The sequence below is a fragment of the Eriocheir sinensis genome, unplaced genomic scaffold, assembly GCF_024679095.1.
Source record: "Eriocheir sinensis breed Jianghai 21 unplaced genomic scaffold, ASM2467909v1 Scaffold45, whole genome shotgun sequence".
Classification (NCBI taxonomy): domain Eukaryota; kingdom Metazoa; phylum Arthropoda; class Malacostraca; order Decapoda; family Varunidae; genus Eriocheir; species Eriocheir sinensis.
Window position 1 is genome coordinate 871,997 of NW_026111776.1, and position 25,665 is coordinate 897,661.

Below are 25,665 nucleotides of genomic sequence, written 5' to 3' on the forward strand. Positions count from 1 at the left end.
TCTTCCCCTCTCTCTCTCTCTTCAACTTCATTTCCAAGTGCCTTTCTCCCCTCTTTCTCCTCCCTCTCTCTCCTTCTCTCCCTATTCCGTTCCTATTTCCTTTCTGACCTCCCTCTTTCACCGTCATCACCCCAGATTGTTTTCTCTCTCTCTCTCTCTCTCTCTCTCTCTCTCTCTCTCTCTCTCTCTCTCTCTCTCTCTCTCTCTCTCTCTCTCTCTCTCTCTCTCTCTCTCTCTCTCTCTCTCAACTTCCTTTCTGGCTTTCTTGCTCATGAATTACCGCCTCCATCTGCCCCGCCAGCGTCATTATCCCCACATCATCATAGCTAACGAGGAATAACTTGACTCTCGCGCCGGAACTTAAGGCGTCTCGGGAGCGGCGTGTTGCCTCCTGAAGCCTTTTATCACACCTAGATTTATCAGGTGATTACGTAATGAGAGAGAGAGAGAGAGAGAGAGAGAGAGAGAGAGAGAGAGAGAGAGAGAGAGAGAGAGAGAGAGAGAGAGAGAGAGAGAGAGAGAGAGAGAGAGAGAGAGAGAGAGAGAGAGAGAGAGAGAGAGAGAGAGAGAGAGAGAGAGAGAGAGAGAGAGAGAGAGAGAGAGAGAGAGAGAGAGAGAGAGAGAGAGAGAGAGAGAGAGAGAGAGAGATGGTTCTGACCTGACCTATTTGCAGGGTACGAAGTCTTGTCAAGTCTTTCATGTCACTGCTCCTCGAAATGCTTTACCGAGGTCACTTCAGGGTCTTGACTCGAGGAGGAAGTAGAAGAGGAGGAGGAGGAGGAGGAGAAGAAGGAAGATGATGCTTGCTGCCTGATCCTCTTTCTTTGATTTATCTTGTCCATTTCATTGCTCAATTTCCCGCCATTCATTTCATTTATCCATTCGTCAATTGCCTGATTCATTTATTCATTATTTTATTCACGTCACGCATTTAGTATTTCTTCCCTTTGATCAGTGAAATCGTAGTTCTTATCCAGTTTATTCATATTATCCTCTACCACTCCTCTCCTTCCACTCCCTCACTTCCTCTGTTGTAATTAATGGATTCCCCGGCTTAATGATTCCCCTATTTTTCACGTCTTTGTCTCCATTATTAATATCCGTACTGCACGTGAGCTCCGCCGCCTTGTTATGACTTATTGACCCGTATAGTGAGCGATTAATTGATGCAGCAGCTCGTCCATTCATCATCTAGCCATCGACGGGGTTCCTGGGGTAGACGGGACGGGGTGGGATGGAGTGGGGCGAGAGAGGCGAGCGAGGCGAGGCATATTCGGGCGGGGAGCGGAACGAGACTTGGCGGTAGACTCGATGCGGTAACTCAGATCTTCTGGGAAAGCATTAATTTTCCATCGCTGTTTCGTAATATCGGCGTCAAGTTATTAGGCAGCAAATCCACAAGGGATTTCAGAGCTCGCGTCCGGCATAACTGACTTTTACAATGCAGTCTTCCACGAATTCTGGACGCACTGAAATCAATCCTCCATTAATTGAATAATGAACGAAGGGTCTACGATTGTGTGACTTTGGTGGCGTTCAGTGGAGCATTTTCACAACGTTAGATTAGTTTCCTTTATTTGGGTTAGATTTATTGGTTGTGTTTGAGTGAGATGTTTACTTGGGGGTAGCTGGGATGTTTTTTTTTAGCAATTATCTATTAAGAAGGGAAGTTGTTGATGGGTTAATGTGAGTAGAGAGGGGAATGGAAAGGTGAATGATAGGACTAAAGGAAAAGTGAAGTAAAATAAATTAGAGTTGAATATGGACTTTGAAGGAGTAAGTGAAGGAAAAACACTTGAAACGTACCCCATCAAGGAACTATACCTATCAACACACACACACACACACACACACACACACACACACACACACACACACACCCACACACACACGTACCTCATCCCTTCCTCCCTTCCCCTCTTATCCAACACACGCCTTACCCAACAGATCCAGACGCTTCGCCCATCACGGGAAACGCCGCGCCACAGTCCGCTACAAATTTTCTCTCCGAACTTTCTTCCACGTCCGGTAATAAATCATACGCAAGGCTTTCACTAAGTTTCCAGAAGTTGTTTTCCTACTGCGACAGATGAACGGCTTATCTTCTTATCTTCTTATTTCTCCCCTCCTTCTCTTTTTATTTTCCCTCTGGCCACGAACGGGAAGGCTGGCAGGGTAGGGGACGGACAGGGAAGGGTAGGGCCAGGGCAGGGGAGGGATAGGCAGGGCGAGACGAGGCTGGATTTGAGTTTATCTTCATTCATCTTCGTCTTATTTTATGTCGTCACCTTTAATCACCTCGATCACGCAGCGTCTTCATTCAGTTGACTAGATAAAGGACGCCCAGCTTTTAGAAAGGAAAATAATAATAAGATAGCAAACCCCCAAAAGAAATATGGATCCTTCATTGCCAGAAAGTAGTGGTTGGCATCTTAATTCAGTTCGGTATATAGATAAAGAGAACCGTAGAAAAATATTGCAATACCAAACAAAAGAGGAAATAAGAAATCTTCTGCTAGAGGAAGCGAACTGCAAAGAACAAACAAACATTAAACGTAATTGGTACAGGCAAAGGGGGTAGAAGCAATAGTTGAAATTCACTGTGAAGGGAGTTGTGGTCAGATTAAGCGTATAATCCCACACTTCAAAAAGCAAACAAAGAAAGCAATCACGAAATAAGGGGAGTAAATGGAGAAAGTTTAATTGTCGAAGGGCAGTAATGGAAATAATGAAGTTTTGGTTGAAGGAAGCAGCCACCCTACATTATAACTCGCACAGCAAACAAAAGGATAAATTAATCGAAGTTTTTTATACTGTCGAATTGAAACTACCACCATGAAGCTAGAGTTGACGTAAGCATGAACACAACCCTTCTCGTTTCTCTTCACCTAACACCCCTATCCCCCCCAACACACACACCTGTCTCGTCCGGCCAGCGCTAATTAGTTTCGAGTACCTGTGTGTCGGGGCGTGGGACTGGTGGGTGGCTGCGAGGCGTCACTTAGGTTTCACAACGACGGCGTGACGGCACAGGGGACGGACGGCTGTCAGGAGGGGGAGTGAAGGGAAGGCAAGCGAGGCGGGTAAGGACGCAGTGGGGAAACATGATGGGCTGTGGGGATGGGACATGGTTGATGGGGTAGACTGAAGGGGAAATGGTGGGCAATAAGAAAGACATGTATTAGAGATGAAGAGGTGAAGGAGTAAACAAAAGGCAATGATACGTAAATAGAAGGGGATGGAAGGAAGAATAAGTTTGGCGTCAGGAAGAAGTAAATAAGAAAAGTTAGAAAAAAAATTATAAAAGAAAGTAAAAATGAAAATCTGGGCAAGGAAAGGTCGAAAAAACTAGCAAAAATTTAAACGTAAATAGAAGGGGATGGAAGGAAGAATAAGTTTGATGTCAGGAAGAAGTAAATAAGAAAAGTTAGAAAAAAATAATTAATAAGAGATAGTAAAAATGAAAAGCTGGGCAAGGAAAGGTAGAAAAACTAGCAAAAAGAAACAAAAAACGAAAATATAAAAGTAGATTCGAAAAGAAGAGGAAAACAAAGAAGAGCAGAAAGGACAAATAGAAGAAAGCAAAGGCGTATAAAAAAAAAAGAGAGGAAAATATATAGCATAAAGATAAGACGTAAAATAATAGGAGACAAGTGAGAGGCAGGGAGGCGCAGGTGAAGGGTATAGGGGAACAGAGGAGAGGGAAAGTACCTGGCTGCCTCTCTCCTCATAAAACACCTGTACGTGCCTTGGTTTTCTATTACCCGGATGTTCTTGTTTCCCCGCCTCCTCTTATCACCCAACACGTCCCGTGAGAGTCCTGCCGTCCTTCTCTCACTACCTGCGCACGTGTCATTTTCCCTGTTGTTTTTATATCTCTTTTCTTAACCTACTTTGCTGTTTTAGTGTTTTTTTCCTCGCCATAAAGTAAGTCCTCTTTGTTTCGCTATTTTTTTTCTGGTACTTCTTTCTCTGCCAATTTTCTATGTTGTTTTCCCTCTTTTTCTGCCCCTTCGCGTTCGTGTCCTTTTCTCTGGTGCTGTTTTTCATTCTCTTTTCTTATCCTTCTTTGCTGTTTTCGTGTTTATTTTGCTTCTTCATTAATTTTATTTTGTTTTTCTCGCTATTACTTTGTCCCTTGGTCTGTTTTATGTTGCTATTCTATGTTGTTTTTCCTGCTTTCTTGCACTTTTGCGGTCGTGTTCCTCCTTTCTCTCCACCAAAATACCTCTTTCTTCCACTGTATCATCTCCTTCATCAATCTGTTCCCTTCTCTTTCGCTTCCCTTTTCCTCCTCACTCCTTTCGTCTTCCTCTTCTTCCCTCTTTTTTTTTCCTTCTCCTTTTTCTTCCACACAGTTGTTCGTCTACTCAGCTTTCCCTCTCCTTCTTCGTCCTTGGGTGTAACGGCCCCACCTTTTCCAGTCTACAGCTTTTCTTCACTATCCTTCTTTCCATTTCCAGTAACCTCACTAATTATCCCCCTTCCTTTTCATCGTTTTTTCTTGTTTGTTCCTACTTGAAGCTTCTTTATATCCCTTTTCTAGCTATTTTATTTTTCCCTTTTGCTTTCCGAATGTCGTATGTTCTTGCACCGTTCCCCTTTCAGATTTAATTTTAGTTTCTTTATCAATATTGGCATTGCTTCCTTTCCTCGTCTTTTTCTTCACTCTCCTTCTATTTTTCCTCCTTATTCTTCGTTCATGCAGTTAGATTTCGTTCCTTTCTCTTCCTTTTCATTCCTTTATGTTCCCTTCGCTTCTCTTCATTTCCCTACCCGTCACATCCCATTGCGTCCCGTCACTTCCCATCCCATTCTGTTCTATCTCTCCCAGTCACTTCGCTTAACCCTCCATCCTTGTTCTTCTTTCATGCAGTTAAATTTAGTTCCTTTCTCTTCCTTTACATTCCTTTACGTTCCCTTCGCTTCTCTTCATTTCCCTACCCGTCACATCCCATTGCGTCCCGTCACTTCCCATCCCATTCTGTTCTATCTCTCCCTATCACTTCGCTTAACCCTCCATCCTTCAGGCTCTCCCTCCTGAACCCGAGATCTTTACATTCTGCATCTTAATCCAATTACTCTTCGTGTCCCTTTTCCGGAGACCCTTGTTCTTCCTTTTCCCTTGCCCGCGCTATCTTCAGCATCTCATATCTTTTTCGTTTTAGGATTTGCTACTAAGAATTTTTTTTTTTTACCAACTTCGTCTTCTGGTGCTCTGTTCATTCATTTTCCATCTTCTTCATTTTCCTCTGTCTTCTATTATTGCCTCTTCCTGTCTTCTTCCAGCCACACCTTCCTTTTCCTCCACTCCCCTTCTTCCTTCTTTTTTTCCTCTTCTTCCTTCTCCTCCTCATCCTCCTCCTCCTACTTCAATTCATTCTTCTACTATAAACTTATCCGGTCGTTTAGGTTTTACCCACCATTATTCCTCCATATTAACATCATTATTCAATCTGTTTCCCTTCTCTCTCGCCTCCCTTTTCCTCCTCAATCCTTTCGTCTTTCTCTTCTTTCCCTTTTTTCCTCCTCCTCCTCCTCCTCCTCCTCTTTCTTCTACAGAGTTGCTCGTCTGGTTCACTTCCCAACTCCTTCTCCTTCCTACTTATTGGTTTCATGCATCTGTTTCCCTCCTCCTTCTCTTCCTCCTCTTCTTCTTTCTCCTTCTCTTAGTACCTTCCTCCATCTCTTCCTCCCTTTACCACTAATCACTGTCTTTCTTTCTGTCTGTCTGTCTGTCTGCGTTTGTGTGTGTCTGCCTCTGTCTCTCTCTCTCCATATCTCTCCTCTCTCTCCACCTCTCTCTCACCCCCTCTCTCCCTCCCACTAATACCTCCTTCCATTCCCATCATATCCCATTCATTCCTGCTCCTATTATCCCATTCCCGCTCCTTTTCTTTAACCTTCACCGTCTCCCCCATTAGCCAGCCTCCGCCCAAGAGCCGTTCACCGAAGGTTATGGCGAAAATGGAATAAGTAGATGGTTTAATAAGGGTCTTGCGTGTCCTATGATCGCTCCCAACGACTCCTCTGATGGAAGCTAAAGGGAGCGAGGTGAAGGGAATGCCAGGGAAAGGAAGGGAAGGGAAAGGAAGGGGAGGGAAGGGAAGGGTTGAGTTAAGTGGATGGGTTAAGGAGGGAAGTGTGCTACTCCTGCAAGGAATGGTTGGTTGAGGAAGAGTTTCGGATGTGATGAGGAAGAAAGGTTAGGAGGCGGAGAAGAGAAAATGGAGGGTTCATATTGAAGGTTAAGAGAAAGGAAGCGAAGAGAAGAGAGAGTTGAAGGATAGCTGGTTGAGGAAGAGTTCGTACGTGATAAGAGAGAGAAAATTAAGGATAAGGGGAAGGGAGATTTGAGGTTAGATATAAGATTAAGAGAAAAAAGGGGAAGAGAGAGAAGAGAAGGGATAATTGAAGGGATAGGAAGGAAGACCAGTAGGATAAAAAGGGAGGATTATGAAAACTGTAGAAAAGAAAGATGGAAAGGAAACTGAGGAACATAGAGATAGAATAAAGGGAAGTAAGAAAGAGGAATAGCAAAATTGGATAAGGGAAAAAAGATGAAAATAAAGACGAAAAATAAAGCTAGTAGGGAAAAAAAGTGGATAGTTAATGATAATAAAAGAGGAGGGATAATAACTGTAACAAGGAGAAAAGAGGAAGAAGGAGAAAGTAAAGTGGGAAGAGGGAGAAAAGGAAGTAATGGGAAGCAAGAAAGAGCAAAATCAATATGTAAAGGCATTCTTGTGTGTGTGTGTATAAGTTTGTAGAGGCGGAGGAGGAGGAGGAGGGAAGGGTGTGTGTGTGTGTGTGTGTGTGTGTGTGTGGAGATGCAGAAAGTGTGAAATAACTCTTGTCTTGGAGAGAGAGAGAGAGGAAAAGGCAGAGGTTGATGTAGAGAGAGTGAGATAGACAAAAAGGATAACAGAAAAAGAAAAATGCCGTTGAAAGAAGGCACTGAGTTAAAATAAAAAAAACGTTCGTGAGGGGAAGGAGATGAGAGATAAATCAAGGTAAGGGTAGGGAAGGTAAGAGATTCCAGCACGGACCACTGAGGCTATGGGACAGGAGATTTAGAGATAGGGACGGAGGCTGCAGGGATGGACGAAGAGAGTGGATAAGGAAGTGAGGTAAGGAGATGGAGGGAAGGGAGAGAGGGGAGGAGAGGAAGGAAGAGGAAAGGGGAGGAAGGAAGGAAGAGGAGGAAGTGAGATGGACGAAAAGCTGGAAGAGGTAAAGGGTACTGAAGGCAAAGAAGGGCAGAAGAGGAAAGGGGAGTGATGTAAGTAAGAGAGGCGAGAGAGAAGAGGAAAGGAGAAGGGAGTGTGGTTAGGGAGACTGGTAAGAGGGGAGAGGGGAGGAGACGGGAGCCATGTAAGGAAGATGGGCGAGGGGAGAGGGGAGGTAGCTAAAAGAGAGAGAGAGAGAGAGAGAGAGAGAGAGAGAGAGAGAGAGAGAGAGAGAGAGAGAGAGAGAGAGAGAGAGAGAGAGAGAGAGAGAGAGAGAGAGAGAGAGAGAGAGAGAGAGAGAGAGAGCGAGAGAGAGAGCGAGAGCGAGCGAGAGCGAGAGCGAGAGAGAGAGAGAGAGAGAGAGAGTTGAGACGCCGTGGGGTCAGGTCACGCTCGGGTTCGCTCCGTGATATTGGACACTGTGTGGAAGCAGAACGATATTTCTTCTTATCCTCCACACGTTGGGATTACCATCGCTTCCTGGGAGCTGTGCAGTGGACAAGTAGCGCACAGGAAGTACTGTGTGTGTGTGTGTGTGTGTGTGCCCTTACACAACCTTGGAAACTCGCCCCTCTGTGCTCCATTGCCCTCACGCGGGACGGAGCCTGTGGACAGTGAAGTGTTTAGTGGCGCAAGAACGACCACCAACGAGCGAAAAAATTAGCTTCCGAGATCTGTGAAACATTCTTTCTATCAAAGTGTTCAAGCGTGTGGAAAAACTACACAATAGTGAACAGTGAGAGGCAACTCCACGAAACACGCTGACCTCACCTCGCCCAGAGCTGTAAATCCCCTGGGACAGGGCCCCTCGGAAACAGGCCGCGCCCGCCCCTCGCATTCCAATTCGAGATTAGAGACACCCCCATCCCACCCTGACCTGACCTCTCGTGCGCATCGACCCACACCACCATCATGGCCTCCCTCACTCTCACTGAGGCCCCCCACCAGCATCAGCAAATTGCCTGGGCAGGACAGTCAGGCTATCCTGGGGCAAAATATTGCTGTGTGTGCAGCTACTCTGTCCGTGTGAAGCCCTCCACGGCCTGCAGCCAGCCAGACTGTCCAAACCTGGCCTGCGCAGACTGCTTCAATGAAGGCCCTTTCTGCTGCTCCACGACTGAGGGACTGAGGCGAGCAGCCGGCATTCCTCACCCCGTCACCTACGCGGCCGCTGAAGATACACCGCCCAGCACGCCAGCAGCCCCCCAGCCCGACCCGCTCGCCCCACAACCACCAATTGAAACGGAGGACAGCGCCGTCAGGGAGGATCTTCTCTCCAACCCGCCTGAAGGCCTTGTTGACATCATTCTCCGACTAAGGAATGAGGTACACGGCCTTAAGTGCATTGTGGAGACATATCGGGCGCGGAGTGAAAGAACGAGGAAACAAAGAGAAGCCTTGGTTGAAACCGTCAGCTCCATGGACTCCCTGGCACAAGCTGAACAGGAAACCCCCATCCCTCCCCCCACCACACAAGCCACAAGTGCCCTGCCAAGTAAAATTGACCAGGACTGGCAGGAGGTGTGCTCCTCCCACCCCAGGTGGCGCGGCTGGTGGGAATCAGGGAAGCCTAGAGCACTGAGGAAGGTGACTCACGACCCCCCAGAAGACGCCGAGACAGCCCCACCCCCTCGCCGCCGGCCGGGCCAACCCACCCAGGCCACACAGACCCCCCCGCCCTCTGTCAGAAACAGAAACCCCCCCTCTCCCAGCCGATCCACTCCTCCTACCCCCTCCCGTCCTCCCCGCCACCATCACCACTACAACCGAGGACGCGGAGACACACCACGGCACACACACCATCGCCCCCAACCCCTCTGGACTCAGGCCTCACCACCCTTCTGTGGCAGGTGCCGTCAGCGCGGCCACACAGTTAATCACTGCTCTGAGACCATCTGCGACTTCTGTGGCCGACGTGGGCACCTCGCTGACCAGTGTCGCAAGAGGCAGGCAGAAGCAAAGCGAAGTCTAGAGTGTGCGTATTGCCAGCGGCGAGGACACACCGATGACGAGTGTTACGCTCGAGCCGCCGACATCAGACAGGAACGACTGCTTCGAGCAATCCTGTCTGAACACCAGCCACCCATCACCCAGCCTGCTCCCTACCAGCAAGCGGTGCACGCCCCGCCCTACCCATCCTGGCCTCATCCCCCGCACACTCCCCTTCCGCTGATCCGATAAGGCGATACGGACACCAGCGGCCTCAAGATTCTGTCCGCCAACGTACGAGGCTTTAGGACCAACATCGTGGGCTGACACACGCCTTTGTCCTCAAGCACCACATCGACATAGTGGTGACAGTGGAGACCTTCCTGGACGACACATGTGCCACCACCTGTGATAAGATCCCCGGGTACTCGCACTGGGCCAGACGAGACCGCCACACAGGACAGGGGGGAGGCATTGCTGTTTGCCACCGAAACGGCCTGCAGATGGACGCCCTCACCACAGACACTCCCCTGGATATGGAGATGATGTTCCTCCGCATCAGTCTCGAGGACAGGAGCGCTCTGCTACTCTGTGCCATGTACCGGCCACAGTGGCAAGGCAGCGCCCCCCTCACCTACCTCACAGAGCACCTGGACGACCTTATGGCTGCCCACAGCTGTCAGTACGCGATGGTTGTGGGCGACCTAAATCAACACCTGGTGGCGAGGGCCTTCACCGAGCTCACAGCGGTGCATGGATTGCACAACCATGTTGAGTTCCAGACACATCAGAGAGGAGGCTCCTGGACCCTGTGCTCACAGACCTGCCGAGTGACTGCGTGCTGTGCTGCCCACTAGACCGTGTGGGCAGTTCCGACCACAATGCCATACTCACCACCATCAGCCTGGCCCCAGCGCGTGAAGAGGAACACCAGCGAGTCATCTGGCTGTGGGACCGCGCGGACTGGACGGCTGCAAGGCAGGCCCTGGCAGCGACTGCTTGGGGCACAGTCCTTAACGGTGACCCACAACATGACGTCTCCGCCCTCACCACTGTCCTCAATACCGTCCAGCAGCAACACGTCCACCACCGCACCTACTCATCCAGCCCAAAAGACCAGCCTTGGTTCGGGTACAGGTGCCGTATTGCAGCCGAAAGGAAATACAAGGCTTGGACAAGATATAAAAGACACCCCACGCAGGAAAATAAGGCCCAACACAGACGAGCCTGAATAAATATGACGAGGACAGCAAAGTGGGCAATAGTAAGGTGGGACGCCGACAGGAGGAGAAAGCTGTCCTCTAACCAAACCGACCAGAAACAGTGGTGGGGGCTGGTGAAGGAACAGCAAGGCCATACCCCCCAGGAACGTATCCCGCCCCTGAGGAAACCTGACGGAGACCTGGCCATCACCAGCCGGGAAAAGGCTGACCTGCTGGCCTGTCACTTCAGTCAAAAGATGACAACCCAGGAGCCAGACAGGCAGCCGCCCACCCTCCCCCAACTCATCGCCTCAAGACTAGAGAATGTGCTATCTCTGAGGACGCTGTCAGGAGACATCTGAGGGGCGTCAACACCAGGAAGGCGCCAGGCCCTGACAGCGTCAGTCCATACTTACTGCGGCGATGCTCCGATGAGCTCACCAGCCCCCTCGCCCAGATCTTCCGGCGATGCCTGCAGAACGGGGACAGGCCTGCACAGTGGAAGGAGGCCAGAGTCACACCCGTACACAAGAAAAAATCCAGGTCCGAGCCAGGCAATTACAGGCCAATATCACTCCTCCCAATCATCAGCAAGATATTTGAGAGGATCATCGGGGAGCAATTGACATCCTTCCTCGAGGAAAACCACCTGCAGTCACCGAAGCAGTTTGGTTTTCGGAAGGGCCGCTCTACCTCAGACCTCCTCCTTCTCCTCTCAAAGTCCTGGCATGACGCCCTTGATGACGGCCACCCCTCTCTCGTGATTGCCCTGGATATAGCTGGCGCGTTCGACTCCGTTTGGCACCGCGGTCTGACGGCGAAGCTACAGCAACTAGGCATCACGGGGGACCTGCTGCGCCTGCTCTCAAACTACCTGTTAGGCAGGAGCCTCCACGTAGCAGTCAACGGAAGCACCTCGACCAGCTTCCCGGTGGAGGCCTCCGTTCCACAGGGGTCCGTCCTTGGACCTATTCTGTGGAACATATACTTTAACGACCTCCTGCAAACCATCCAGGCAGCAAGCGCTTACTCCGACGACTGCACCTCTCCAGAACATACACGAGGGAGGAAGCCCAGGACGTGATAGAGTTCGTCAACAGACAGTTGGCAGACATAATGGCCTGGGGAAAGAGGTGGCAAGTCAGGTTTGCCCCTGACAAAACCCAGGCCATGGTAATATCACGTTCTCGGGAGGACGCGAGGCAACTCCACGGCAGACTGAGATTCGGGAATGACACCATCCCTCTGCAGTCCAGCGTCGACATCCTGGGCGTGGAGGTGGACTCCCAGCTGCGGTTTGACCGTCACCTTGAAAGGGTGGCGCAAAAAGCCTCCCAGAAGGTGAACCTCCTGCGCCGCATGAAGAACCTCCTCGATGCTGAGGGCCTGAACACCCTCTATAAGGCACAAGTCCGTCCAGTGATGGAGTATGCACCGCTCACCTGGATGGCCAGCGCCCGCTGCCACCTCAACCTGCTAGACAAGGTGCAGAGGAGGGCTGAACGCCTCATCAACGGCACCCAGCACCACCGACCGAGCCAGTGGGAGACACAGCGACAACAACAACAACAACAACACCCACACGAAGGAAGGGCAAGACCAGCCACGAACCAGCTGAATAGCCTGGAGCACCGTCGCCGCGTCGCTGCCCTGACGGTGCTACCTAAGGCAAAAGTGGGCCTAGTGCCCCACCTGACGGCCCTGAGGGCTACCTGGAGGAGGTCTGAGCGCAGCACGAGAACGGTGATGAGCAACGCCTCCTCCTGGAAGTGCCAATGGCCCGCTCCAGCACCCACCAACGTGCCTTCTCCATCGCAGCGGTGGTGTGGTGGAACAACCTCACTGCTGATGTGGATGTGACACAACTGTCCACTCAGCAGATGAAGGTTGCGTCCCACAGGTGGCTACTCCTACACCCACCGTAAATATGTATATATATAATTGTATAATATATTGTATAATAATTGTATAATATAATCGGCAGAAGCTTTTAAATAGCTCCCCAACGGTCGGGGGAACTTTAGCATAGACAAATAATACTGCCATGTACTAATGTACTGAACACGTTTAAATAAAAAAAAAAAAAAGAGAGAGAGAGAGAGAGAGAGAGAGAGAGAGAGAGAGAGAGAGAGAGAGAGAGAGAGAGAGAGAGAGAGAGAGAGAGAGAGAGAGAGAGAGAGAGAGAGAGAGAGAGAGAGAGAGAGAGAGAGAGAGAGAGAGAGAGAGAGCCAGCCAGCCAGCCAGCCATTTCCGTGTCTCAGTGGGCTGCCGCACAATCGCCCGCTCGGATGAATGTCAAATAAGGAAGAAAAGGAATGTGTGTGTGTGGCGGACAAGACAGGAGGAGGAGGAGGAGGAGAAGGGGAAGAAGAAACGTGGAATCATGGAAGACCAGAAGAGATAAATCCAGTATCCTTACATAACAAGGCTGCCTGTTTTTTGTTTTTGTTTTTATTTAGGGAGTTCGTCAGGTTCTTTAGTGCCTTCAAAACAAACAGAGACAGACACAGAAACAGACAGACAGACAGACTAAAAAAAATCATCTGTTTCCATTTTTTTCATAGATTTCTTATTTTATTCATTTTTTCTTAACTTTTTCCTTCTCCTTATCGTTATCATTCGCTATACATACATGTGGAAGGCTTAGTTTAGTCAGTGTTTCTGGTATAGGTGATAGACTAAAAAATAGATCCACTGTAAAAAGATCAATAATTCCTGCAATGCCTAAGAACAGCTAAATGGATGTTGATATGTTATGCTTGTGTTTTAGTGTTCTAGTAAAGTTGATTGAGTAAAGCGCAACGATATAACGGACGATGTAGTTTTTTTTCCAGTGGCGGATGACTTCGAAAAAAAAATCCTACCACTGTCTTTCCTGCCTCGCCTCGCTGTAACATCTTAACTGTTATTTCTACTCCTCAGGTTAGTTTATAGCTCAGAAAAAGCGCAGAATAATCGACGTTGCTGTAATTGATCAGGTGTTAAAATACCTGCATCATATTCTCCTGCCTTCGTCTCATTTCCAAGGTAACGAAGGTGAAAAAGAGTTGATCATTCCTTGTTATTGTTAGTTAGTAGTTAGTAGTGGTTAGTATTTGCAAGAGGAGGAGGAGGAGGAGGAGAAGGAGTAACTATGGATAGTGGGAAAAAGTTAAGGATATGGAAAAAAAAGGAAAATGACAAGAGGAAATGAATTAGAAATGAATCGAAAAATGAATCTAGGAAAAATAAAATAATGAAGACAGACGATTTTCTAGTGTATATATGTCTGCCTATCTGTCTGTATGTCTGTCCCTATTTTTTCTCACACACACACACACACACACACACACACACACACACACACACACACACACACACACACACACGCTGGGACAAACCATTATGACGCTATTTATCATCGAACCTGACTGTAAATTCTCACCAACATTAACTATATCCCACTTGGCTTTGATTTAGTGTCTGTTGTTTGTTTTTCTGAAGTACCATTCAGTAACGAAGACTAATGTCGTTCTAATTGTACTGTGGAGTGAGGAGAGGGAGGAGGGAGGGAGAGGGAGGAGAGTGGGAGGGAGGGAGTGGGAGGGAGAGTGGAGGAGGGAGGAGTGAGAGGAGAGGGGAGAGAGAGAGAGAGAGAGAGAGAGAGAGAGAGAGAGAGAGAGAGAGAGAGAGAGAGAGAGAGAGAGAGAGAGAGAGAGAGAGAGAGAGAGAGAGAGAGAGAGAGAGAGAGAGAGAGAGAGAGAGAGAGAGAGAGTACAGCAGGGTAGACTCAACACACACCATCCATTAGCAAGGCACAAAACATACCATTACCTTTACATTTACCTGTTAATTAAGTTTACCTTCCATACACCTGTCTATTGCACAACACCTTTACTTTCCCCTCTCTTGCGCGTATCATTTATCTCGCGCTCCTCCTGTTGTTTATCTTCCTATCATTCCTTCACTGCTCACTTCCACATAAATATTATTATTCCCTCCCTTTCCCGTTTTTCTCTTCTCTCTTCTCTAATGTACCTTTCTCCATATCTAATCCTCCCTCTTTCTTCACCTCCTCCTCGCCTTGTTTTTCTAATTTTTCTAGTCTTTTTATCTTCCTTTCTCAACATTGCATTTTCATTTTTTTTTCATCCCCTGCCTTTCTTCCCTTTTGTACCTTTCATATTCACCTCCTTGTCTCTCCTTTCAGTTCCCTATCCTTTCCATTTTCATCTTACTTTTTTCTCCTTTTTCACGTGGTCACTTCTCACACAATCCACAATTCACTCCCACCTGCTTGGACCGCTTGGACCGCCCTTCCTTCCAGCTCCCTTAGTCGTCTTTCCAATATATAATCATCCTCTTACACCCCCACCTTATTTTCTTATCTCCCTCTTAATCCCTTCGTCTCTCCGTTCAGCTTCAGTTCCTCCGACGTGCCTCCTTCTTCTTGTGTCCCCTCAATTCGGTAACTTGCCCCTTCTCACCAATTCATACCCTTCACCTCCTCCTCCCACGTCTTCCAGCTTGCTTATTCATCTTTCCAATGTGCATTCAGTCCCTCAAACTCTCATCGCCTCCCTCTTTCACTCCCTTTTGTCATTGACGCCGTAGCGATCATCTTTCACTCATTCCCCTCGCCCATTCATGCCATGCCAAGCTCACACACCTCCTTCCACGTCTTCCATGCGCTTATTTCTCCCACCAACGTGCATTCAGTCATTCAAACCTTCAGCCTCTTCCTCTTCTGGCTCTTCCTCTCTCACCCCTCACCCATTCATACCATTGGTAGCTCAGACACACACGCCAGGTATTTCTTTTTATTAACTTGTATGCTGTATTTTTTGTGCTTTTCTTATTCCAGTCTATAACTAACTAATCTATTCTGCGTTCCTTATTTTTTCTAGTTTTTTTATTATTAACTTCTATGAATGTCTTTTTTAGTGCTTTTCTTGTTCCAATTTATAACTAACTAGTCAATTTTTATTTCCTAATATTTTCTAGTTATTTCTTTTAATGAACTTCTGTGTTTTTCTCTTTTGGTGCTTTTCTTATTCCAATTTATAAGTAACTAATATATTCTTCTTTCCATATTTTTCTATTTACTTCTTTTTATTAACTTCTATGCTCGTCTTTTTGGTACTTTTCTTATTCCAATCTATAACTAACTAATCTGGGTTTTTTTCTTATATTTTCTAGTTATTTCTTTTCATTATCTTCTATGCCTGTCTTTTTGGTTCTTTTCTTATTCCAATCTATAACTAACTAATCTATTCCTCGTTCCTTATAATATCTAGTTATTTCTTTTTATCAACTTTTATGCTCGTCTTTTTGGTATTTTTCTTATTCCAATCTATAACTAACCAATCTATTCTTCCTATTTCTCCAGGTATTTCTTTTTATTAACTTGTATGATTGTCTTTTTGGTACTATTATTGTTCCAATCTTTAACTAACTAATCTATTCTTCGTTCCTTATTTTTCTAGTTATTTCTTTTATTAACCTTTGTGCTCGTCCTTTTAATGCTTTTCTTATTCCAATTTATAACTAACTAATCTATTCTTCTTTCCATATTTTGTACTTATTTCTTTTTATTAACTTCTATGCCTGTCTTTTTTGGTGCTGTTCTTATTCCAATGTATAACTAACTAATATATTCTTCGTTCCTTATTTTCGAGGTATTTCTTTTATTAACTTCTATGCTTGTCTTTTTTGGTTCTTTGCTTATTCCAATCTATAAATAATTAATCTGTTTTTTGCTCTTTATTTTTTCCTATTTACTTCATTTTAGTATTTTGTATGCTTGTCTTGTTTGGTTCTTTTCTTATTCCAATTTATAACTAACTAATCTATTCCTTCCCCTTTTTTCCAGGTATCTCTTTTTATTATTTATGTGCCTGTTTTTTTTTGTGTACTTTTCTTATTCCATTAATAATTAACTAATCTATTCATCGATCCTTATAATTTCTAGTCATCTCTTTTTATTAAATTATATGCTTGTCTTTTTGGTGCTGTTCTTATTGCACTCTATAACTAAATAATGTTGTTACCCTCTTGTCGTTCTCGAGCTTTTGAATGTCTTCGAGTAGCATTTCCAGTTCTATGCGCTTGGTGAGCGTTTTTCCTAAGGAGGAAACACATGGAGGACAACACCATAATATTGACAAGAGAAAATAACAAGAGACTCAAAATGACCGAGGCAGTGCTAATTTACACCCATAAACCTGCAATAAACATACAGCATCAACCTGACACGTCACTCCCGACAAAGAGGCAGCAAGCGCCAAGCTAAGCTATGATTGGCTGAGAGCCGCGCACACTAACGTGCAGGCTCAGCGAGGCAATATATAGCCCCGCCTACCAAAATCCCTCGAAGAAGAAGAAGCAGCTCACTCACTCCTTCTCCTACACCTGCAAAGAGAACATCTCCTGAAGATGGCCGAATAGGCCGAAAGACGTCTTGAGACATGGATCTCCAATACCTACAACCAAAAGACCGCGCCACAGTGCGTGAAATAGAAAAAACAACTTATAAAGAGAATAGTGCAAAATCTGCTGTTGATATTTATATATATATATATATATATATATATATATATATATATATATATATATATATATATATATATATATATATATATATATATATATATATATATATATATATATATATATATATATATATATATATATATATATATATATATATATATATATATATATAGAGAGAGAGAGAGAGAGAGAGAGAGAGAGAGAGAGAGAGAGAGAGAGAGAGAGAGAGAGAGAGAGAGAGAGAGAGAGAGAGAGAGAGAGAGAGAGAGAGAGAGAGAGAGAGAGAGAGAGAGAGAGAGAGAGATATATATATATAGATAGATAGATAGATAAATAAATAGATAAGAAGATAGATAGATAGATAGATAGATAGACAGATAGAGATAGATATAGATAGAGATAGGTAGATAGATCTATAGATATTCAATACATTTACATATCACAACTTCCCTGAATATATAAAAATCCTATAAACAATGAATGGCAGTGGACCCAACACGGATCCCCGCGGAGCGTCATTCATTAGGCTGTCCCGGTCCGATTGCCTTCCGCTGACTGACTGATGACATTATAAAATCATTAGCTCTCTGTAACCATAAGGTAACATGCTCTTTCGGCCACCTCTTCCGATTCTTACAGGAGCAGCGAGTAGTGGGCTTTTTTATTGTTTCCTTTTGTTGTGCCCTTGTGCTGTGTCCTTTGCTGTAAAAGAAATATAGTAAAATAAATCACTAACCAGCTGTCATACAACCCTAAATAAATACACGGGCAAGTAATTATTATACACGAAATACACTTCCCAAAAAGTGAATGACGGAGAAGCCAACCAAGACAAGACCTTCGACTCTCTCCTCCACCATCCCCACCACCCCCACCACCACCCATCAACCCCCACCACCCCCACCACCACCCATCAACCCCCACCACCAGCACCCCCACCCCACAACCCCCCAACATCACCCCACTGCCTACCACCATTCCGACCCCCCCCCCCCCCGCACCACCACCCCTCTCAGAAGCATCACCTCACCGCAGAACAATCCAGGGCGTGGCATTCGCTGACGAAACGAAAATATCACAACCTTTAATGGCAATGGTGCTACTGCTTGTGTGTGTGTGTGTGTGTGTGTGTGTGTGTGTGTGTGTGTGTGTGTGTGTGTTACCTAACCTAACCTAACCTAACCTAACCCCTGATGCCCCCTAACGAAATCCAGGAACTGGCGTGTTCGTGGATGGTTTATAAGAATCTAGCAAGGGTTTACTAGGCACGTCGATCTGAAGCTTGAGAATCAATTGTTACCTTTTCATTAGAACAGTCTTGCACTTGTTTGATCTTCCCGTGAGTTTGATAATATAGATACACACTTCTTAACTTATTATTAGAACAGTCTTATTCTTGTTTACTCTTCCCTGGGGTTTAAAAATAGAGAACCACTTGTTAACTAATCTTTATGACTTTCTTACTCTTGTTTACTCTTCCCGTGGCTTTGAAACTAGAGAACCACTTGTTAAACCTAATGTGGTGTGTGTGTGTGTGTGTGTGTGTGTGTGTAAATATTTCACGACGCGCACTTTGAAAACAGGATCAGCTTTTAACGAATAATCTGCCTAGCAAGAGCTTACGCATTTTTACGTAATCCACTCCCTCCATTATCACATCACCTGTTGTTGCTGTTTTTTTGTCCTGCTTTTTCTCGTCTCTACAAGTAAGAGGGTGTTGCCTCGGTACAGAATTCGTGCAAGTTTCTCAACGTTATTTACTTTTTTATTTTACTTTTTAAATCTAAGAAAATAAAAGTATCGGTGATGAGTCCGTAGATTTATAATGGACACAAGGCCTTGAGGATGTCAGCTGGTGTGCATTTTCGTGGTGAGCGAGACAAAAGATGAGAAGTTAATTTGAAGTGATTTATATATTTACACGTAGTAGCGGTATTGGAAAAAAATAATCTTCAGCTCATATTAATTATGGAAAACGAAGGGAGTTAACATATAATACGGAGTTTTCGATTACTGTTTTATTTTATTTTATTTTATTTATGTTTTTGCTTTAGTTGTTGTTAGGTATTATTTTTCTTCTTCCTCTCCTCGTTGATTTTGTTGTCATTATTATTATTTTCCTCATACTTCTTCTTCTTTGTCTTTTCTTCTTTGTCTTTTCTTCTTCTTCTTCTTCTTCCAGGACGCTAGCGTTCTTCAGGATGAGCTAGACAGACTATATGATTGGGCGGGGAAGTGGCAGATGGAATCCAATGTCGGGAAGTGCAGTATTCTGAGTGTAGGTAGGAATAACCCTCACACAATTATATACTCCTTAAATGACACTCCGCTGAGTAGGTCTGGGTGTGAGAGGGATTTAGAGTTTAGTGAGCACTGACCTCCGTCCTGGAGCTCAGTGCGTTCAAGCTAAGAATCGTGCAAATAGGGTACTGGGTTTCATCTCGAGGAGCGTAAGCAATAGGAGCGCTGAAGTCATCCTCAAACTCTACATAGCATTAATTAGACGTCATTTCGATTATGCGGTTCAGTTCTGGTCATCTTACTGTAGAGTGGATATCAAGTAGTTAGAATCTGTACAGAGGATGATGACAAAATTATTCAAGGGTGAGAAACTTGCCTTATGAAAATAAACTGAAGCATTTAAATTTATACGCTCTAGGAAGGCGAAGGTTACGAGGTGACTTGATCGAGGTTTATAAATGGGTGAAGGACTTTAATAAAGGGGATGTAAATAGGGTTTTGGTTGTAAAAGAGCAAGGTAGAACACGTAGCAACGGTTTTAAGCTAGTTAAATTCAGATTCAACAAAGACATAGGCAAGAATTGGTTTACCAGTAAAGTGGTGGATGAGTGGAGCAGGCTTGGGAGTCATGTTGTGGGTGCCAATACCATAGATGCATTGAAGAAGAGTTTGGATAAATTCATGGATAGTGAGGTTAGGTGCGGTTAGACTTACAGGAACTGCCTTGTATCGGCCAACCGGCCTCTTGCAGACTCCTTACGTTCTTATGTTCTTTTGTTGTTGTTGTTGTTGTTTCTGTTCTTGTTCTTGTTCTTCTTCTTTTCTTCGTCTTTTCATAATTTCTTCTTATAATTAATGATCGCTTTGTCCTTCCATTTAGTTATCGATATGTTTCTCTGTCTCTATCTTGCACTTCCTTTAGACAATTAGTCTCCCTTCCTTCCTCTTACCTCCTCACTCCCTCTTTATGCCTCCTTTTATTTTTTTCCCATTCCGTTCTTTCTATCAATGGTCTAATGTCGGCTGCAATTAGTTTAACGTCGGTGGCAGTAAAAGCATTCGAGTCTATTATAGATGAAAATATCCGTGACCACCTAGACTCCTAGAGAAACAGCCTGATCAATGGTCCCCACCTTGGGTTCATTGATCAAGGCTAGATCTTGTCTGACTTTATTGTTTTCTTTTTACAAAAGTGTCAAATACGTAAGGACGACAGTTATGATATTGCATATCTTAATTTTAGTAAAGCATTCGACAAAGAACCTCACCAATAACTTTGACAACAATTAAAGCCCACGGGTTTGAAGGTAGATGGATCATGGTGTGGTTCAGTGACAGGAAGCAGAGTTCTGGGCTCAGGTAGTACATGGGGATAATGGGATTGGGTTCGAGGTACTAAGTCTGATGCAAATATCAAGATACTTTGGGTGGAGCAGGTGGAATTCCCTACCCGGCAGCATTGTCGCTTCAACCACAACAAGGCATACCATTTTATATGTCGGTTGTTTAGTATTTGACATAGTCTTTAAATTTTGTATATGGTAAAACAAGTCTATATTATGTTGTGAATGTATCGAATTTTAGGATAGTAACGATGATTTATGTATGGAAATGAATTCAACTGTGCTACCCAGCGACGTTGTCATGTCTATGGTCAAGGTCGCCGGTGACCCCTGTGGACCTCGGGTTGCCCTGGCCATTATTCCCTGGTAGAGAGGAAGTGGTGAGAGAGGGGAGGGAAGGTAGCGGTAGCCAAGGTCCAGCCTGTGAGACAGATGCAAGGATTTCTTGACAACATTTTATCAGTGTCTTTTACCGATACCCTCGCTACACTTGACCCGATAAAACAGTTATATTTTGTGAGCTTTGTTCTCCGTTCATTTTGCAATTGGCAAGGAAGCTATAATATGGCCCCTCGGGCCAAATTTGTGGCTTTACCGTGTAGCAGCGACGGGCCAAATTTGTGCCATGATATAGACCCCCCAAAAATAGATGATGCATAAACCGATCACAAAACGCTTTGGTATATATTATGAAATGATTTGTGTGAGTGATGATTTTTTTTCTCATTTTTCTCACTTAGAAGGACCATTAAGAAACATGATCCCTGCGGCTACAGGGTTAATAGTCCCCTCATATCCTTGTGTATCCGTGTTATTTCCTTCACCTCGTTCTCCACTGCCCTCCCTCTCTCTGTCCTGTTCCCGGTCTCCTCAATCCTCTCTCTCACCTCCCAACCTCCTCCCTCCCAGCCACTCACCCCTTAATCCCATAATCGTCACTCCCTTAATCCCCATAATCCTTAGATCGCGATATTATTGACAATTAGTCCCGTTCTAATGCGTTTACAAACCCAACTCATTAATCGATTCCTACTTTACTCTCTCTCTCTCTCTCTCTCTCTCTCTCTCTCTCTCTCTCTCTCTCTCTCTCTCTCTCTCTCTCTCAAGATTAAGTAATATGTATAGTGTTTTGATGTGTTTCTGTTAATATTTTTGAAACTATGAGGTTTGTGGAGAAACGAGAGGGAGGTGGAGGTGGAGGTGGAGAAGGAGAAGGAGGAGGAGGTGAAGGTGGAGGTGGAAGTGGAGGTGGAGAAGGAGAAGGAGGAGGATGTGAAGGTGGAGGAGGAGGTAACTTTATTCTCTCACAGTCCTCATATAAGGCAACCACGAGGTCTGTTTTTTTTCTCTTTTTAAAGGAGGAGGAGCAGGAACAAAGAAACACAAAGAGAGAACAAACAACAGCAGGCCAGCTGGTCATTACGAGGCTGTTTGTGATAAGCTACACTAACTATCTAATCAAAGGTGGAAGATGAAGGACAGCAAAGGCGAAGGCCGTGGTGAGCAAATCAGGGAAGTAAAGTAACGGAACAGGCCGAGGCAGCAACACTATAATATAGTCGCCAAGTCAGTCAGTTCGGGGCCTCGCCATTCGCGCCAATCCCGGGCAGAATCTTGGCGGTTCAGTCTCCTTCCTTCGCCCTGTCAACTTCCCACTTTCGTCACATCACTTTCCTTCCTTTCCTCGTTCCTTCCTTCCTTCCTTCCTTCCTTCCCTCGTTGTTGCTTTCCTTCCTTCCTTCCCTCGTTGTTGCTTTCCTTCCTTCCTTCCCTCGTTGTTGCTTTCCTTCCTTCCTTCCCTCGTTTCTTCCTTCGTCCTGTCATTTTCTCCATCCTCCTTCCTCCTGTCATCTTCCCCCCTTTATTCCTCCCTTCCTCTGTCACCTTCCTTTGGCCTTCGTCCTGCCATCCTTGATCCAACAAAAACGGTCTCCGGCGCCTTCACTGTATTTTCGATTGATTTGAATTAATCCCGTCAGGAATTTTAAGAGGCTCATCTTGCTATCCACCCTCCTCGCCTCGCGGGGCTGGGGAGCGTCAGGGGGCCCAAGGCCTTCCTGGCGAGCGTCGCAGGGCTCAGGGCTCCGGCAGGGCGCCTCGGCTCCCCCGGAGCGTCCACGGAGGTGTCGGAGATCCCTAGGTTCCGGGGGTTGGGGGGGCGTGAAGTGGCAGCAAGACATGCAGTTACTGACCTCTTATTAGCCAGACGACGCGTTAATGACACGTTCCAATGGAAGGTTCGACGCATGGGGAGGTACAATTCCCCTAAGCAAGGCAAGTGTCATGCCAACTACGATAAAAAACGAAAAATACAAAAAAAATACAAAAACAAAAAATCCAAAAAAAATTGTCTTGTTTTGCTTTGTTTAAAGCGTCTTGTATGTTGGTATGGCGGGTCTTCTCTGGGGAGAAGGAGACTAACGCGTTCCAACATACAAAACCAGGAAAAGACGACATGGAAACACCGAGAGAAGGAAGGGAAAGAAGGGAACACCAGAAGAAGGAAAATGAAGAGAAGTAACACTAGAAGAAGGCATATGAAGTAACACAAGAAGAAGGAAGTTGAAAAGAGTAACACAAGAAGAAGGAATTTGAAAAGAGTAACACAGAAGAAGGTATTGAAAAGAGTAACACAGAAGAAGGTATTGAAAAGAGTAACACAGAAGAAGGTATTGAAAAGAGTAACACAGAAGAAGGTATTGAAAAGAGTTACACAGAAGAAGGTATTGAAAAGAGTTACACAGAAGAAGGTATTGAAAAGAGTTACACAGAAGAAGGTATTGAAAAGAGTTACACAGAAGAAGGTATTGAAAAGAGTTACACAGAAGAAGGTATTGAAAAGAGTAACACAGAAGAAGGTATTGAAAAGAGTAACACAGAAGAAGGTATTGAAAAGAGTTACACAGAAGAAGGTATTGAAAAGAGTAACACAGAAGAAGGTATTGAAAAGAGTAACACAGAAGAAGGTATTGAAAAGAGTTACACAGAAGAAGGTATTGAAAAGAGTAACACAGAAGAAGGTATTGAAAAGAGTTACACAGAAGAAGGTATTGAAAAGAGTAACACAGAAGAAGGTATTGAAAAGAGTTACACAGAAGAAGGTATTGAAAAGAGTAACACAGAAGAAGGTATTGAAAAGAGTAACACAGAAGAAGGTATTGAAAAGAGTAACACAGAAGAAGGTATTGAAAAGAGTTACACAGAAGAAGGTATTGAAAAGAGTTACACAGAAGAAGGTATTGAAAAGAGTTACACAGAAGAAGGTATTGAAAAGAGTTACACAGAAGAAGGTATTGAAAAGAGTAACACAGAAGAAGGTATTGAAAAGAGTAACACAGAAGAAGGTATTGAAAAGAGTAACACAGAAGAAGGTATTGAAAAGAGTAACACAGAAGAAGGTATTGAAAAGAGTAACACAGAAGAAGGTATTGAAAAGAGTAACACAGAAGAAGGTATTGAAAAGAGTTACACAGAAGAAGGTATTGAAAAGAGTTACACAGAAGAAGGTATTGAAAAGAGTAACACAGAAGAAGGTATTGAAAAGAGTTAGACAGAAGAAGGAATTTGAAAAGAGTAACACAAGAAGAAGGAATTTGAAGAGAAATAACACAAGAAGAAGAAATGTGAAGTAACACCGGAAGGAAAATGCAGAGAAGTAACACTAGAAAAATGAAAATGGAAATGAAAAGAATCATCCACCTTTCGGCCCAAACCAACATCACAAAATTATGGGCGAGTCTCTTCTGGGAGGAAAGCGGCTCGTTCAGACCCAGGAACACCAGAAAGGATGATAGAAACATCAAGAAAAGGAAAACAGAAAAGTCATCCACCTTTCGGCCCCTGGGGCCGCAGGGTGGGTGACGGGTGAATCTCCTCTGGGGAGAAGGAGGCTAACCCACACAGTCAAGATAGAGGATAGAGAAAGGAAATTAAATCATCGAGAAAAGAAAATGAAATTACAATATCAAGAAAATAACTAAAAAGTCATCGAGCTTTCGGCCCCTGGGGCCGCAGGGCGGGTGACGGGTGAGTCTTCTGGGGAGGAGGAGGCTCATCCACAGCCAGCAACACCAACAGAAAGAAAAGAAAAGAAAACATCAAGAGAAAAGAAAAGAAAACATCAAGAGAAAAGAAAAGGAAAAGAAAAGAAAAAAACAAAGTAAACAAAGCAAAACAAGACAAAACAAAAACAAAACAAATTAAAACAACATAATAAATAAATAAATAAACAACCCAATAACAAACAATATAATTTAGCTACTGGGACTGCTCAAACGATCGAGATCAGCTTGGAAGTGTTCTTTATCCGTTGTCGTAGTGACTCTGCTGGCTATGTTTGTGTCGTCGGCAAATTTCGATATTTTACACGATAGCCCCTCGTCAATGTCATTTACGTACACTAAAAACAGAACAGGTCCCAACATCGACCCCTGTGGAACACCGCTTTTGACATCTCGCCAGTCAGATAACATAAGAACATAAGAACGTTGGAATCTGCAAGAGGCCGGTAGGCCTATACAAGGCAGTTCCTTTGACCCTAAACTCCCGTGTATCTAACCCCACCTAGTATCGCTGTCCATGAATTTATCTAATCTATTTTGAATGTGACTATCATACTAGCACTTACAACATGACTGCAAAGCCTGTTCCATTCATCTTCCACTCAGTTGCTAAACCAATTTTTGCCTATGTCCCTGTTGAATCTGAATTTATCCAGTTTAAATCCGTTACTTCGTGTCCTACCCTGTTCTCTTACCAACAAAACCTTATGAATATCTCCCTTATTAAAGCCCTTCATCCATATATAAACCTCGATCATGTCTCCACGCACCCTTCGCCTTTCTAGAGAATGCAAGTTTAACTGTTTGAGTCTTCCCTCGTATGGCAAGTTTCTCAACCCCTGAATCATCTTAGTCATCCTCCTCTGCACTGATTCTAACATTTTGATATCCATTCTATAGTAAGGTGACCAAAACTGAACCGCATAGTCAAGATGAGGTCTAACTAATGCTAAATATAGTTTGAGGAAGACTTCGGCGCTTCTGTTGCTTGTTTTTGAAGCCTTACTGGGTGTCGGAGATTGCATGATTGTCTTCTAGAAACTTAACAAGTTTGTCTCTAATGATCTTTTCGAGTATTTCTCCTGCCACTGATGTCAAACTTATGGGCCTGTAGTTTAATGCAACACTT

At 44.7% G+C, this 25,665-nt stretch overlaps 1 protein-coding gene across 1 annotated transcript in view; it reads left to right on the top strand.

Moving 5' to 3' along the window:
- The first annotated feature begins 8,141 nt into the window (after nucleotides 1-8,141).
- Nucleotides 8,142-25,665, top strand: part of LOC126992358 (protein Wnt-7b-like) — a 34,826-nt gene continuing 17,302 nt past the window's right edge. Inside the window, exon 1 of the mRNA XM_050851065.1 lies at nucleotides 8,142-8,816. Within this exon, the coding sequence (XP_050707022.1) occupies nucleotides 8,142-8,816 (675 nt within the window). The remainder of the gene's footprint in view (nucleotides 8,817-25,665) is intronic.